The sequence below is a fragment of the Panthera tigris genome, chromosome B3, assembly GCF_018350195.1.
Source record: "Panthera tigris isolate Pti1 chromosome B3, P.tigris_Pti1_mat1.1, whole genome shotgun sequence".
NCBI lineage: Eukaryota > Metazoa > Chordata > Mammalia > Carnivora > Felidae > Panthera > Panthera tigris.
The window spans coordinates 143,906,932-143,921,132 of record NC_056665.1 but is presented as its reverse complement, the minus strand read 5'-3'; the positions used below and the strand labels follow the sequence as shown (position 1 = coordinate 143,921,132).

The 14,201-nt window shown below is 58.1% G+C and overlaps 1 protein-coding gene across 1 annotated transcript in view; it reads left to right on the top strand.

Annotated features, from left to right (window-relative positions):
* CDC42BPB (CDC42 binding protein kinase beta) overlaps positions 1 to 14,201 on the top strand; it is a 102,177-nt gene that overhangs the window by 85,349 nt on the left and 2,627 nt on the right. The window contains 10 exon segments of the mRNA XM_042990640.1: positions 745 to 826; positions 2,376 to 2,592; positions 2,800 to 2,862; positions 3,973 to 4,569; positions 7,781 to 7,878; positions 7,971 to 8,055; positions 8,165 to 8,282; positions 8,381 to 8,498; positions 9,028 to 9,133; positions 9,217 to 9,287. Coding sequence (XP_042846574.1) covers positions 745 to 826; positions 2,376 to 2,592; positions 2,800 to 2,862; positions 3,973 to 4,569; positions 7,781 to 7,878; positions 7,971 to 8,055; positions 8,165 to 8,282; positions 8,381 to 8,498; positions 9,028 to 9,133; positions 9,217 to 9,287 — 1,555 coding nt within the window.

The window sequence follows — 14,201 nt, the reverse complement described above, 5'->3', positions numbered from 1 at the left end:
GCTTTGCCGCACGACACCCTCTCCTACACCTCATCTCACCACGGGCCCTCCCGGCATCAGACCTGGGAGGCCGGCGGGGCGGAGTCAGCACAAGGGACGCGCTCAGCCCAGGGCCCGGAGTCCCCTCCGCCCGTTGGCACCCACCCTGGGCTAGGGCCCGGCACCTCTGTCCCCAGCTGTTCTTGGGGACAGCGGGCTGTGGCAGGCGCCCTGACGACGGCTTCAGGGACAGAAGCGTAGCGGGGTCGCCTCCGCGGCGGCCCCCACTGCACATCCGCCACTGGGCTCGGATGGGCCCCAGCCTCGTGACGAAGAGGCCGCTGGCTGGCAGGCGGCACGGGGACTTGGTGTTAGATGTGGAGCCCAGGACTCGGAGGGTATCGGACACGGGGCTCCCGCAGTCACTTTGGCACGTTGCACCCCCTTCCTTAGGGGCCATCACCAAGCGGCCGCTTGATTGTAGCCAAGTAGGGGCCAATTCGGTGACGTGTCTGTGACTGGAGGCGTCTGACACAGACTAGAACGGTGTGAACCAGGGAAGGAGCTTCTGTTCTCCCACGTCCCTAACCACTGAAACGCGTGCAGGGTCCTTGAGTCACCTGTTGGCTTTGTCAGCGTGCTTTCTTACCCAGGTGGAGGCAAGGGGTCCGCCTCACGTTCTGTATCCTTTCCCATAAGTGGGGCGGAGGACCGGCCCGCGTGCACGTTTCTCTCTGATATTCCGAGTGTTCTGTTTCTTACCAGGGACGAGGAGTTCTCGGTGAGCTCGGTCCTGGCCTCAGATGTCATACATGCTTCTCGCCGAGACGTCCCGTGTATATTCAGGGTATGCTATTTTTCTGTTTCTTAGAGATGTTTCACTAATCGTAAGAAAGAACTCCCGTGGTTAAAATAACAGTTCTTTTTCGGAGCGTTTCGTTGTGCCATAGCAAGGGGCTAGCCGGTCCAGGGTGGACCTCCTCTTCCTCTACCTCCTGCCCCCCTGATTCCTTCCCTCGTGTTGGGGTCCTTCCTTCCTAGGCCCCGTCTCCCCCACCTCACTGGCACTGCCTTCCGTCCTGCACCTCAGCCGCCGCGTATGTCTGTGACTCCGGTCACGACGTGCCTGACGCTGGGAGCCGCCACGTCGCCCTTCACGGGTGCAGTGTGCCGCCGCAGCTTTCCTTCCTGGGACTCAGCGGCCACTACCCGGAGCGAAACAGGAAGAGGCCAGGAGACGTTTCTCAGCACTGTTGTTGGCTGAGATGGAGAGGCCCCTCCCCCCCACCCCCACTGAGTTTACGTTAGACGGTGCGCCATTAGGAAGCTTCTGAGAGATTGTGGGATGGGGAAAGGATCCCCCCAACCCCTCCACTGGGGATTTTTTTGAAGATTTTTTTTTTTTTTTTAAGTTACTTACTTTGAAAGAGAGAGAGAGAGACCGCGTGAGTGGGGGAGGGGCAGAGAGAGGGAGACAGAGAATCCCAAGCAGGCTCCACACCGTCAGCACGGAGCCTGATGCGGGGCTCAAACTCACAAAACTGTTAAATCGGGACCTGAGCCAAAACCAAGAGTCAGACGCTTAACCGACTGAGCCCCCCAGGTACCCACATTGGGGATATTTTATAAATACGGTAGAAGTTTGGCTGACACCAAATGGAATCCAGGAAGTCCTTTCAATTCAGGAACTGCCTCTTACGTACAACACAGAAAGCTGCCACCGTTGCTTACAAGGTGATCCTTCTGTAGGAGCTTCAGCTGCCCAGGGGACTCTCACAGGGAGGCGTGTTTGGGCGAAAGGCTTTTGTTGGAGATTCTGTTTTCCCTGTACACATTCTGAGAATCTGCTTTTAATTATAACAAGGGCATTCAAGAAATCAGTTTCTGTTTTATTCGATGTTTTAATTTATTTTTGAGAAAAAAAGAAACCATGTGTGAGTAGGGGCAGGGCACAGAGAGAGGGAGACAGAGAATCCAAACGAGGCTCCAGGCCCTCCTGAGCTGGCAGCACAGAGCCCGTCGCGGGGCTAGGACTTGTAAAACAAAAACTGCGAGATCATGACCTAAGCTGCAGTCCGACACTCAACGGACTGAGCCCCCCAGCCGCCCCGACAGATCAGTTTTTAAATGGGATGACTACATGACGGTTTTGGCAAGAGTGGAGTTAACTAGAACCTGACAAGGAAGGGACGCGGGGTGCCTGTTTATCGCTGTGCCCCTGCCCGTGTTCAGCAGCAGAGCCCCTCACACCCTCCGCGGGCGCCCGAGTCACGGTGCTGGGAAGCACGCCCTCCTGTTGCCCACCTCCGGTGCGAGGTGGTGGCCGGGCCAGGCTGGGGGCGTCTGTTTGCTGTGGTTTGGTTGTCTTATGGCTCTTCTCTTTGTCTGTCATGAAGGTGACAGCCTCTCTCTTAGGGACACCTTCTAAGACCAGCTCACTGCTCATTCTGACAGAAAATGAGAACGAAAAGAGGAAGTGGGTTGGGATTCTAGAAGGACTGCAGTCGATCCTCCACAAGAACCGCTTGAGGAACCAGATCGTGCACGTCCCGCAGGAGGCCTACGACAGCACGCTGCCTCTCATCAAGGCCGTCCTGAGCGCCGCCGTCGTGGGTGCGTGCCGGGGGCCGCGTGGGGCCGCGCTCTCCCAGCACGGACGGCAGCGCGTCTGGGGGGTGCTGCGGGGCCGGACCTGAGCGCGCCAGCACACGAAGGCCACGGCCGCGTCGTCCGTTCGAATGTAGTCCCGCACCTGCTCTGAGAAGCGAATGGCGCGCCTGTAGCGCTGACTTTGTGTTCCTACCTCTCCTGCCTTGACAGATGGGGACAGGATCGTGGTCGGCCTGGAAGAAGGGCTCTATGTCATAGAGGTGACCCGTGATGGTGAGTGCACAGGGGCTCCTGTCCGTCCTGGGCTCGCGCAGACGGGAGCGGGATGCGTGGCAGGAACCCGCGAGGGCTGGGACGCGTTCGGTGATGTGGGAAGCGCGCAAAGGAAGGGAAGGGCGGACAGCTGAGAAAAGCAGTTTGCGACAAGTAAGACAGAGGTTAGTAGCCGTGGAACGTTCACCGGTGCCTCCGAGCGCAGGGTGCAGCGCGGGGCAGAGAGCAGCCCCAGGGGCCGGGGGCGAGCTGCTCACGGCCCTCACCGAGCTCGTCTAGGAGAGGACTGCATAGGCAGCTGGGGGCGGGGGAGCTTCCTAGAAGGAAGAACGTTTCCTGAATTCCTCCGTGTGCCGAGACCTGACAGGAACTTCCCTTCTGTTGCTTCAGATTTTTGACATTTCGTTCTGCCCGGCAGGAGAACGCAGAATATCTCCTGTCTCCCCCACTCACTGCCCTGTGTCCGGGGACAGAAATACAAGGAGACCAGCACCGGCCTGGGCCCTGGGCCAGGGTCTGGGCACCGCCCCTAGAAATGAGGGGCTGCTCCCGGGTGGGCAGCGTTCCCTTCCTGCCGAGCCCGGAGCGAACGCACGTCACCTGCTGCCGGCCTGCCGGGGCCCGTTGGTCCCTCGGGGTCCAGACCCAGGGCTCTGCTCAGAGAGCCCTTAGTGCAGGTCCTACATCCAATACCCCCGATGTTATGGGCCCGGTGGGGATGGCAGCTGCTTGCAGAGCTTGAGGGGCCAGCGAGGTCGGAGACAAGTCTTTGTTCCCTAAATGCAACCCGAGGGTTCTTGGCCTCAGGGAGGAGCTGGAAGGACGTCCGGCGCCACCTCCAGGCCGGGGCCCTGGTGCTGGGGGGGGGGGGGGGGGGGGGAGCAGGGCAGGGCGGCGGTCTTAGAATGGTGGCCCCCGGGGGCCACTCAAGGAGGGCGCTGCCCTGGCGTCTGCAGGGCCGTGAGGTCGGTGGGGGTGGAGGCACGTTCTAGAGCATGATGGGGCCGTCCCTCCACGCCGACTGCGGGGAAGGGAGCGGTGGGGAGGTTCCTGGCACCCTCGAGCGGATGCCCTCGAGCGGCTCTGAGACCCGACGTTGCATCCCCGCAGTGATCGTCCGCGTTGCCGACTACAAGAAAGTGTACCAGATCGAGCTCGCTCCCAAAGAGAAAATCGCCGTCCTCCTCTGCGGCCGCAACCACCACGTCCATCTCTGCCCGTGGTCTGCCTTTGACGGGGCGGAGAGCAATGTCGACATCAAGCTTCCGGAAACAAAAGGCTGCCAGCTCATAGCGACTGCCACCTTGAAGAAGAGCTCTTCCACCTGCCTGTTCGCGGCCGTGAAGCGGCTGGTCCTCTGCTATGAGGTCCAGAGAACTAGGCCTTTCCACAGGAAGTTCAATGAGCTGGTGGCCCCCGGCCCCGTGCAGTGGATGGCCGCGATCAAAGACAAGCTCTGTGTGGGCTACCCTTCTGGGTTCTGTGTGCTGAGCCCCCAGGGGGACGGGCAGGCTCTAACCCTGGTAAATCCCAGTGACCCCTCGCTCACGTTCCTCTCACAGCAGTCTTTTGATGCCCTTTGTGCTGTGGAGCTCAAAAGCGAGGAGTACCTGCTTTGCTTCAGCCACATGGGACTGTACGTGGACCCGCAAGGCCGGAGGTCACGCATGCAGGAGCTCATGTGGCCTGCGGCGCCTGTTGCCTGTAGTATGTATATGTTTTCTGTTGCCATATCTCTGTTGCCGCTTTTCACATCGACAGTGAGCACGTGTCCTGTTTCGCTTTGGTCTGTCTCTCGGTTCCCTTAGCTGAGCAGTCAGGCGCTGGAGCGGCGGGCTCCGTGGGTCTCTTCGGGAGAAGGTGTGGTCCTGACACCGCGTCTCAGACCGGCCGGCCGGCGGGCGGGCGGGCGGGCGGGCGGGCTGCAGGCGGGCTTGCCTCTCGAGCCGGCCTCCAGCCCACGGCACCTTTCTGTCCCCGAGCGCCGGGGCCTTGCGGGAGCCCCACAGCCAGAGAACCCCAACGGGGATGGTTTATAAGCTCACCCGGTAATAAAAACAAGTTACAGGTTTCTGGCAGCCAGAAAAAGTTGAGCTCCAGTGTCCGGTAAAGCTCCCGGAGGGACGTTTTCCGGAAGTGCTAGGAGCTGCATTCCTGTGTTTGCTCAGTTGCAGTGGCTTTCTGTGGAACGCAGTCCCTGGACACGAGTCATTGAGGCCTGAGCCTGGTGAGCAAGGACCTGGAGTGGGTTCCACAGGGCCACACCCCGCCCACCCGCTGTCTGATCGCTCAGGCTGGACTCTCAGCCTCAGATCCCACCTGTTCCGTGTATCCTGGTCACCCGGGTCGTCCAAGCAGCGGGTCGCACAGAGAGCAGGGAGTAATTAGACTAGACACAGGGTGCACGTTGATTTTGGGCTGGTGGGGGTGGGGTGGGGTCACAGGTCTTCTTAATTATCTAAAAGGACAGCCTTTTTTGGTGGCTGGTTGATGGCCGTGCCAAGCTGGCAGTGTACCCAAGGGTGCTGAAACCAGGATGTCAGGCCCTTGGGGCAATCGATGTGCCAGCCTTTGGCTCTCCCGCCTCGCTGGCTGATTCCTGACTTGCTTAGCCCTCAGCCAAGGGCGCCAGTGCAGCAGATAGGCAGGCAGGTGCTGGCAGCCCAGGGCCAGCAGGGAAGGAGGCAAGGCCTGTTGCCATGACACTTCTCCGGTCCCTTCCTTGCTGCCTCCCGTCCTCCTCGTGGGAGACTGCATAGGAATGGCCCCAGAGCCACGTAGGATCCCTGCCAATCAGAGTCTTTTCCTTTAGAATCCTAAGGTTGGTTTTGGGTTTTTTTTTTTTTTTTCTAATGTTTGTTTATTTTTGAGAGTGAGAGAGGCAGACTGCAAGCAGGGGAGAGGCAGAGAGGGAGACACAGAATCCAAAGCAGGCTCCAGGCTCTGAGCTGTCAACACAGAGCCCAACGTGGGGCTCGAACTCACAAACTGTGAGATCATGACCTGAGCCAAAGTCAGACACTCAACCAGGCGCCCCTAGAATCCTAAGTTTTTGAACAGTTTATTGTAGAAAGGTCACTGAGCGTGGTGAGTTTGGAGTCCTGGCTGTGTGACTGGCATGGACACCTGGTGTCCCTGTTCTTCCCTTTCCAGGTCTTACTCCACCTTTGTGGCCTTTTTGTCCCACGTGCACATTATAGACACCAAATCAGTTTTAGAGTTGACCAAAAATAAGTATGTAATGTGCAGGCTGGAGAGGTATTAACTCTCTTGCCTCTATGTTCCAGGCCCTGAGCTGAGCATTCTTGTGTGTTCTCACCTGTCCCTTGTCATGTAGGGAGGACACAGTCTGTCCCATCTTGCCAAGGAGGACACTGAGGGCCACAGAGGGGAGGTAGCTTGCATAGGGCGCAGAGCAGAACCGGGCTCAAACGGAGGCCGGTCAGTCTCCGAGGCCCATGCCCCTCCTGTTGACTTTCTTTTTTTAAAGTTTATTGATTTATCTTGAGGGTGAAGGGGAGTACGAGCATGGAAGGGGCAGAGAGAGAGAATCCCAAGCAGGCTCTGTGCTGTCGACTCAGGGCTCAAACCCACGAACCGTGGGATCGTGACCTGAGCCGAAATGAAGAGTCGGACGCTCAACCAGCCGAGCCACCCAGGCACCCCTGGTGTTGACACTTTAATTTAAATTTCTCTTGAGACTGGACACTTCAGTCTATCACTAGAGCTCACACACACAGGTCTCTTCCTGGCTCCTTGCAAATGAAGCCCCACATATTCCCCCGTAAGAGGAGCTGCCCCAGACGCCTGCGGGTGGAGAGTGGTCCTCTGAACGTTACCTCAAAGTTTGCTGACCTGTCACCTCTGAGACGGTCTGGCGGCGAGTCCCAGCGTCTTGCCTGCTTCCTAAACCCTGTTTCGTGGTTTCCTTTTTGCATTCGAAAGGGAAGGGCCGACCACGTAGCCCGTTGGGAATTGGCAGCCACACCGCAGAGCTCTTTTAAGATAAATTCATCTTCGGCAAGTGTCGGGTGACAGGAGGGAGTTCGACTCGACCCCGGAAGGCAGAGGGACCGGGAACAGTGCATTTCTGCAGGGTGGCACTGGGGACTCGGGGGAGGCAGAGTGACGACAGGGTACCTCCCGCCTGCCCCGCCGTCCCTGGCAGCCCGGCCGCGGCTCCCTCTCTCTGCGACAGTTCTAAATGTGGGGAATGTCCCCTCAGCTTCCAACGCCAGGTGGGCCAACGCTTACCGGTGTGTGATGTTCGGTGCCCTAGGCGGGCTTGCCGTCACCAGGACGACCCCCGGGGCGTCCCTGTCCCTTAGGGAAAGAGCCCCCTCCGGGGTTCACGGCAGGCGGGTCCTCACGGCCAGGCGTGTGCAGACCTCCCCGGAAGGACCGGTGGGTCAGCCGGGTGCGTGGGGGCGCGGGACTGTCGCCCCGGAGCGAAGCGGTTCTGTTTGGAGACCTTAAACGCTTACTCGGAAACCGGACTCCTCGGTGCCTCTTAACAGAACTTGCTTCAGAAAAGAGAGCGCTCCGCCCCTCCCTAAATAGCAGCCGCGTTGGGCCCGAAGTCCCTGTGTTTGCAATAATGGTACAGAAAGCTAAGTACGAAAGCCAGCTTTGTGAACAGATCCCCTCCAGCCTCTGTGCTGCGGTAAAAAGCTGTGCGGTTACACACGTGACGGTAGAGCGTTGAAACATCCGGTTGAGTTCGTGCGAGTCCGAAGGGAAGGAGGGTTCTAGAGCGGGACCGGGAACGCTCCTAAGCCCAACCGGGCGCTGAGGGCGGCGGGGGCTCCCCGGCGCTCCCCGAAGGTCGCGGGGGTCGGGGCCCGGCCGCTGCCCGTGGGGGGCGGCGGAGGGCGCGGGGGCCCACGCCCGCTCACGCCGCCCCGCTCGTCTGCGCTAGGTTGCAGCCCCTCCCACGTCACGGTGTACAGCGAGTACGGCGTGGACGTGTTCGACGTGCGCACCATGGAGTGGGTGCAGACCATCGGCCTGCGCAGGGTAAGGCGGCGGGGCGGGGCGGGGCGGGGCCGGCGTCCCCCCGGGCGTGCGCGGCGCCCGCGGCCACCGCCCCTCTCTGCTTTCCGACGCAGATAAGGCCGCTCAACTCCGAGGGCACCCTCAATCTGCTCAGCTGCGAGCCCCCCCGCTTGATCTACTTCAAGAGCGAGAACTCGGGTAAGACGCCCGCGGCAGGTGTCGCGCGGAGGGAAGGGAAGGAGGGGCCCCGCGGGTCAGCAGCACGAGGGCCACGCGTGACCGGCGGCGGCGTTCCGCGTTCCCGCAGGAACGGTCCTCAACGTGCCCGACACGTCCGACGGCAGCAAGAAGCAGATGCTGCGGACCAGGAGCAAGAGGCGGTTTGTGTTCAAGGTGCCGGAGGAGGAGCGGCTGCAGCAGCGGCGGTAAGAGCTGGGTCGTGGCCCGGCCTCGCCGAGGCGGGAGGAGGGGAGCCAGGAGGACTTCGACGTCTTTGAGCCCCAGAAACACTTTCTTTCCCCAGAGAGATGCTCAGAGACCCAGAATTGAGGTCCAAAATGATCTCCAACCCGACCAACTTCAACCACGTGGCCCACATGGGCCCGGGCGACGGGATGCAGGTGCTCATGGACTTGCCTCTGGTGAGCTCGCGGGCCGGGGCGGGCCGGGCGTGGGAGCCACATCCGCGCCTGCCTGTGTCACCGGCCCCGGCCCTGGTGCCCGGCAGACCCGGGGCACCTGGCACATGGGTCTGTTCCCACCCTCAGCTGGCCCTGCAGCCGCCCCAGGGGCCGCGTGTGTGTGCGTGTGTGTGCGTGCGTGTGTGTGAACGCTGACGCGTTTACACGCGTTTGGGGTCTGTCACGGGTTCGGGCTGCTAGCGTTTCGTGAGAAACTAGCTGTCAAAAATGATTTCTCAAGAACGTCTCGATAGGAGCAGGTAGCATAGTTTTTCGTTTAAAACCACAAAACGGGGTTGGGCTCAGCCTAAAATAGCTATTCCTACTTCTTAGCTCGGCACTGGCCCGGAGCCACCGTCCGTTTTGCTCACGGGGTCCCCGGGACGCTCTGTGGCCGGCGTACCTGCTGGGCCGCGGTTCCGCCCCGGCGGTCTGCCTGCACCCTGGCGAGGGCGCCCCGAGCGTGCTCACTGCTGTTCTCTCCACCCAGAGCGCCGTGCCCCCCTCCCAGGAGGAAAGGCCCGGCCCTGCTCCCCCCGGCCTGTCCCGGCAGCCTCCCCCGAGGAACAAGCCCTACATCTCGTGGCCCTCGTCAGGTACCAGAGGTGCCCAAGGGCGGGGGCCTGCGTGGGGGAGCTCCAGGCTTTCAGTCCGGATGACGGCTGTCCTCGTTCCGTAGGTGGGTCGGAGCCCGGAGTGGCTGTGCCCCTTAGGAGTATGTCCGACCCCGACCAGGACTTTGACAAAGAGGTAAGACTCGCCTCGTTACAGGGACGCCCCCCGAGTGTCTGCTTCTCCGCACGTGGAGGCAAATCAGTGGTGACGGAGGCTTTGCCCCCCCCGGCCCAGCCACAGGGGCCCAGCGGGCTCGGGAAGCGGGGCGGGAGCGCAGGAGGAGGAGCAGCCTGGTGACAGGCCGGCCTGAGCGCTCGTCACCCCCTCGGGGGCTCCCCACCCACGACTTCTCAGGGGCTGTGCTGAGGGGGGGGGGGCAGGACGGCACCGGCTCCGGGACCCTGAGCCCGTCGGGAGAAAGATGGAGGTTCCCCTCTCCGGGTAGTGGCCTGAGCGGCACGTTCCTCCGTCAGACCAAGGCCTCGGGAGCCAGGCACTGGTGGCTGTCCCGGGCATGGGGTGGCGGGGCAGTGGGCTCCTGGGCACTGACGAGTCGGCACCTCCCTGCCGTGTGACCGAGAGACGAACGCCTTCCCGTAAGAAGTCCATCCAACTTCTTCCTTCTAGACCTCTCTGTGTCGTCTTACTGGGACGTAGCATACTGGTAGCTGCTCAGGTGGCCTTCTGCGTCTTCCACGTCGGTCTTCTCTCTGTCCTGCCCCTCTGATGGCCACTCGGGATCAGAGCGTGCACACCAGGGTGCTCCCGTGGGAGATGGCAGTGAGGGCCGTGGGGCTCTCGCCGGTCTCTCTGCCCTCAGGAGCTTGTCCGTAGGAGGCCAGGAGCCGGACAGCCTGCCCTGTCGCTGTCCAAAAACACGGCCCCGGGGCTGGGCGTGCTCACACTGGCTGCCACACTGATCAGGCAAAGACAGCAGGTCTCCGTTCACACGTTTCTCATTCTCACTGAGGTCACGGCTTTCCACACGTGCGTTGGCCATTTCTTCCTCCGGGGCTCGCCTGCACACCTTCACCCCTCGTCCTGATTTCCAGAAGCTCTTCACTCATTGTCCATATTCCCTGTTGCAAGTACTCTGGCCGGTGTCACTAATCCTTCGATTGTGCCTCGATTCTAAGGGTGTTCTGTCTTAACACAGATGAATTCTCGTGCAGTCCAGTCTGCCTCACCTAGGATAAACGTTCTCTCGTGGTGCCTGCAGGAGTCTGGCAGGGGGTCTCTGCTGTCGTGCCGTCACGACAACGTCTGAGAGAGGGAGTGTGTGCGATGGCTGCGTGCACGTGTAGGCAAGGGCCTGAGTTCCTTTCGAAAGTGGATGGCATGCTGGCCCCGTGCCACCGATTTCCCTCCAACTCGAAATGTCTTTATTATAGTCAAGTTCCTTTGTTTACACGTTTCTATTAATGGACAGGCCGTCCCCCAGTGCACCCACTGGAATCTCTTCCTCTGTCAGCACCACCTGTAACCGGAGACTGGGCAGAGCAAATCTCTTTGTTCCCCCGTTAGAACAATTTCTTAGCTGTTTTTTTCTCCAAATATATTCTTTTAATTTATTTACTTACATAATCTCTGCACCCAACGCGAGGCTTGAACCCACGACCCCGGGATCAAGAGTCGCCCGCTCTTCTGACTGAGCCAGCCGGGCGCCCCACTCCAAAGAAGTTTTAGAACCAGCCTGTTGCCTCCACGGTAAAAAAGTAAAACTTGCGTTGAGCTTTTCATTGGGTTTACGTTGTGAATTCATAGATTAATCTGGGGGATGCCCTCCATCTTGACCTTTCCTGTGTGGGAACGTTGAGCATCTCTCCAATTAATGGTTCCCCTCTTACAGGCCATGCAGGTTTGTGGTTAGTAAGTTTACTCTTAAGAATTTGAAGGTTTGGGGGCGCCTGGGTGGCTCAGTCGGTTAAGCATCCGACTTCAGCTCAGGTCACGATCCCGCGGTCCGTGAGTTCGCGCCCCGCGTCGGGCTCTGGGCTGATGGCTCGGAGCCTGGAGCCTGCTTCCGATTCTGTGTCTCCCTCTCTCTCTGCCCCTCCCCCGTTCATGCTCTGTCTCTCTCTGTCTCAAAAATAAACAAACATTAAAAAAAAATTTTTTTTTAAAGAATTCGAAGGTTTGGTTGCCATTGTGAATGGACTGTAATCTTCCATTACGGAGTTGGTGGTTACTTCTGGCATCTTTGGAATGTTCAGTGTCCAGTCACCTTGCTCCTTTCTCATTGGCATTTGTGTCCGGTCGATGGCCTTGGAATTTTGGCTCTCTGGCCCTGGGCAGGGCAGATGGTGGGAGCGAAGAGGTGGGCGCTGCCTCTCTCCGTGCACTGGCCGGGGCTCCTGAGCGCCTAGGTTTGGATTCCTACACCACTGGCTCTGTGCCCCTGCCCGCGTCTCACTAAGACTTCACCCTCCCCCGCCCCCGCCCCCACCCGTCCTTTGTGGGGGGCATCTTTCACTTGGCTAAAGAAGTGGTTTTCTCCTCCTAGCTTCGGAAGAGTTTGTTTTTTCAATAAGGAAGGGATGATGGATATTAATCAAGATGCTTCTATCAGAGTTTTCCAAAGTGACCACCTTCGTGATTCTCTCCCCAGCCTGTTAACGTCAGAACAGACGTCCTTGTGTTCTGAGGCTAAATCCTCCTTGGTCACGATGTGTTGTTCTTATTTTGTACGCTAACAGATTCAGTCTGATCGTTTGGTTGACTATGCCTATCGGTAAAGTTGACCTGTGGTTCTCATGTTGCGTGTGTGTGTGCTTGGCCAGCTTTGTTTCAGAGCTGTGCTGGCCTCAACACCGAGGAAGCCCGTAACTCTCAGTTGCCATAATATATGGAATTTCTTTCCCGGAAGGTTTCATAGAACTCCCTTGAAATTGCCCACGATTAAGGGCTCTGGAGGTAGGTCTTGTTTTTTTCCTCTTATTTTCCTTTTTTCCCCTAAACTGTCTATGTTGAAAAATTTCAAACCTCCAGAAACGTTGCAAGAATAGTAGACCTTTACGTAGTCCGCTTTTCCCTGTTTGATGTTTCGGGGCCGACCCAGCAGAAAGTAAGTTGGAACATCACGACAGCCCTGGTCCAGTTCTGCGCGGGGCTCAAATCGCCCCTCTGCGCCCTCCCGGCGCAGTGACGGCCCCTACAGCTTGCTGAGACCCAGGCCCCAGTGAAGGACTACACATTGCACATGTAGTCCCGTCTGTAATCTGGGTCTGGCCTTTTTTTTTTGTCTGTCTTCCATGGCATTGATTTGTTATCAGTACGGTCCTGTTGCAGAATGTCCCTCAGTCAAGGCTTCTCTGACGTTTTGAGTTGGGTAACAGTGGAAAGTCCCCATAACTCTCTCCCTGCCACCCAGATCTCCCGGGGACCAGCAAATAAGTGCGTGTAAGCACGCGTGCCCGCCACTTCCTGAACTGTATCCAGAGGTGGGACAGACCACGCCCCTCCCCCTGAGGACCGGGAGTCCTTCCCTTGTGTAACCACGGTGCCGGCCGTGGTCTGCCTGGGCCACAGTGTCCGCAAGCACCGTTTCCTGGTACGGACCCTGTCTCCGGTCACACGAGACATTCAGCTGCCTCAGATCTTCAGCCACCCCCCACCCCGGAGCACAGCTTCAGTCTTTGCCGTAACATTTTGCGGAGAACACGCCCCTTACTTTCCGGAGCGCTCCTCAGTTCGGATGCGTCCCTCATTTCCTGAGATTCCAGTTGTATGTCCCAGGCTGGAATACCACGCGGAGGACATGGTGTCCTCGACGTGTCCCGTCCTGAGGCACGGAGCCCCTGCTTGTCCTGCACTGACGTTTGTTTCTCTTTGACATCATTGCAAGTGACGTTCACGTGACACGAAGCAGCCATTTGAAAGTGAACGACTCGGTGGTTAAGGCATGTCCAGAGTCGTGCAACCACGAGCTAAAATCAAGGGTCAAAACATTTCCATCGCCCCAACCCCTCCCCCCCCGACCCCCGACTAAGCAGCCTCTCCCCGTCCCACCCTTCCCCCAGCCTGTGGCAGCCACGAATCTTTGTTCTGTCCCTGTGGAGTCACCTGTTGTGGACATTGCGTATGAACAGAATCGTGTACTACGTGGCCTTTCGTGTCTGGCTTATTTCACGGAGCAAGAGGTCTTCGAGATTCGTTGTAGCAGGTGTCCGCGGCTTGTTCCTTTTTGTTGCCAGATACTCCCATCGTACAGCTGTACCGTGTTTCGTGTACTCCTTGGTCCACTGATGGGTGTCTGGGCTGCGTTCACCTTACGGCCGTTAAGGATAGGGGCGCCTGGGTGGCTCAGTCGGTTGAGCGTCCGACTTCCGCTCAGGTCATGATCTCGGGGTCCGTGAGTTCGAGCCCCGTGTCGGGCTCTGTGCTGACGGCCCGGAGCCTGGAGCCCGCTTCGGATTCTATCTCCCTTTCTCTGCCCCTCCCCCACTCATGCTCTCTTTCAAAAATAAACATTAATTTAAAAAAAAATACTGCAGATATGAACGTGTGTGTACACGGATTCGTGCAAGTGCCTGCCTAGCAGTGGAAAATGTTTAGCTTTTTGAGGAACCATCAAATTGTTTTCCACAGCAACTGTATGCCATTTCACACTCCCACCAGCAGCGTATGAAAGTTAAGATTTCTCCACATCCTCGTCGCTACTTTCCTGGTTTCGTTTTGTTTTTTTTAAAAGCCATCCTAGTGGGTGTGAAGTTACTTTACCTCATTGTGGTTTTAATTTGCATTTCCCTAATGAGTAGTGATGTCAGCATCTTTTTTGTGTACTTGTTGGCTACTTCTATACCTTTGGAGGAAGGTCTGTTCAAATCTTTTGCCCATTTTTAAAAATTGAGTTGGCTTTTCACTGTGGGGTTGAAGAATTCTTCATGTAATCTGGATACTAGACCCTTATATGATTTTTAAATACTTTCTTCCGTTCTGTGGGTTGTGTTTTCACATTCTTGATAATGTCCTTTGATACTTCTAATTTTGGTGATACCCAATTTTTTGTTTTCTTTTGCTGGTTGTGCTTTTGAGGTCCTAAGAATTCAT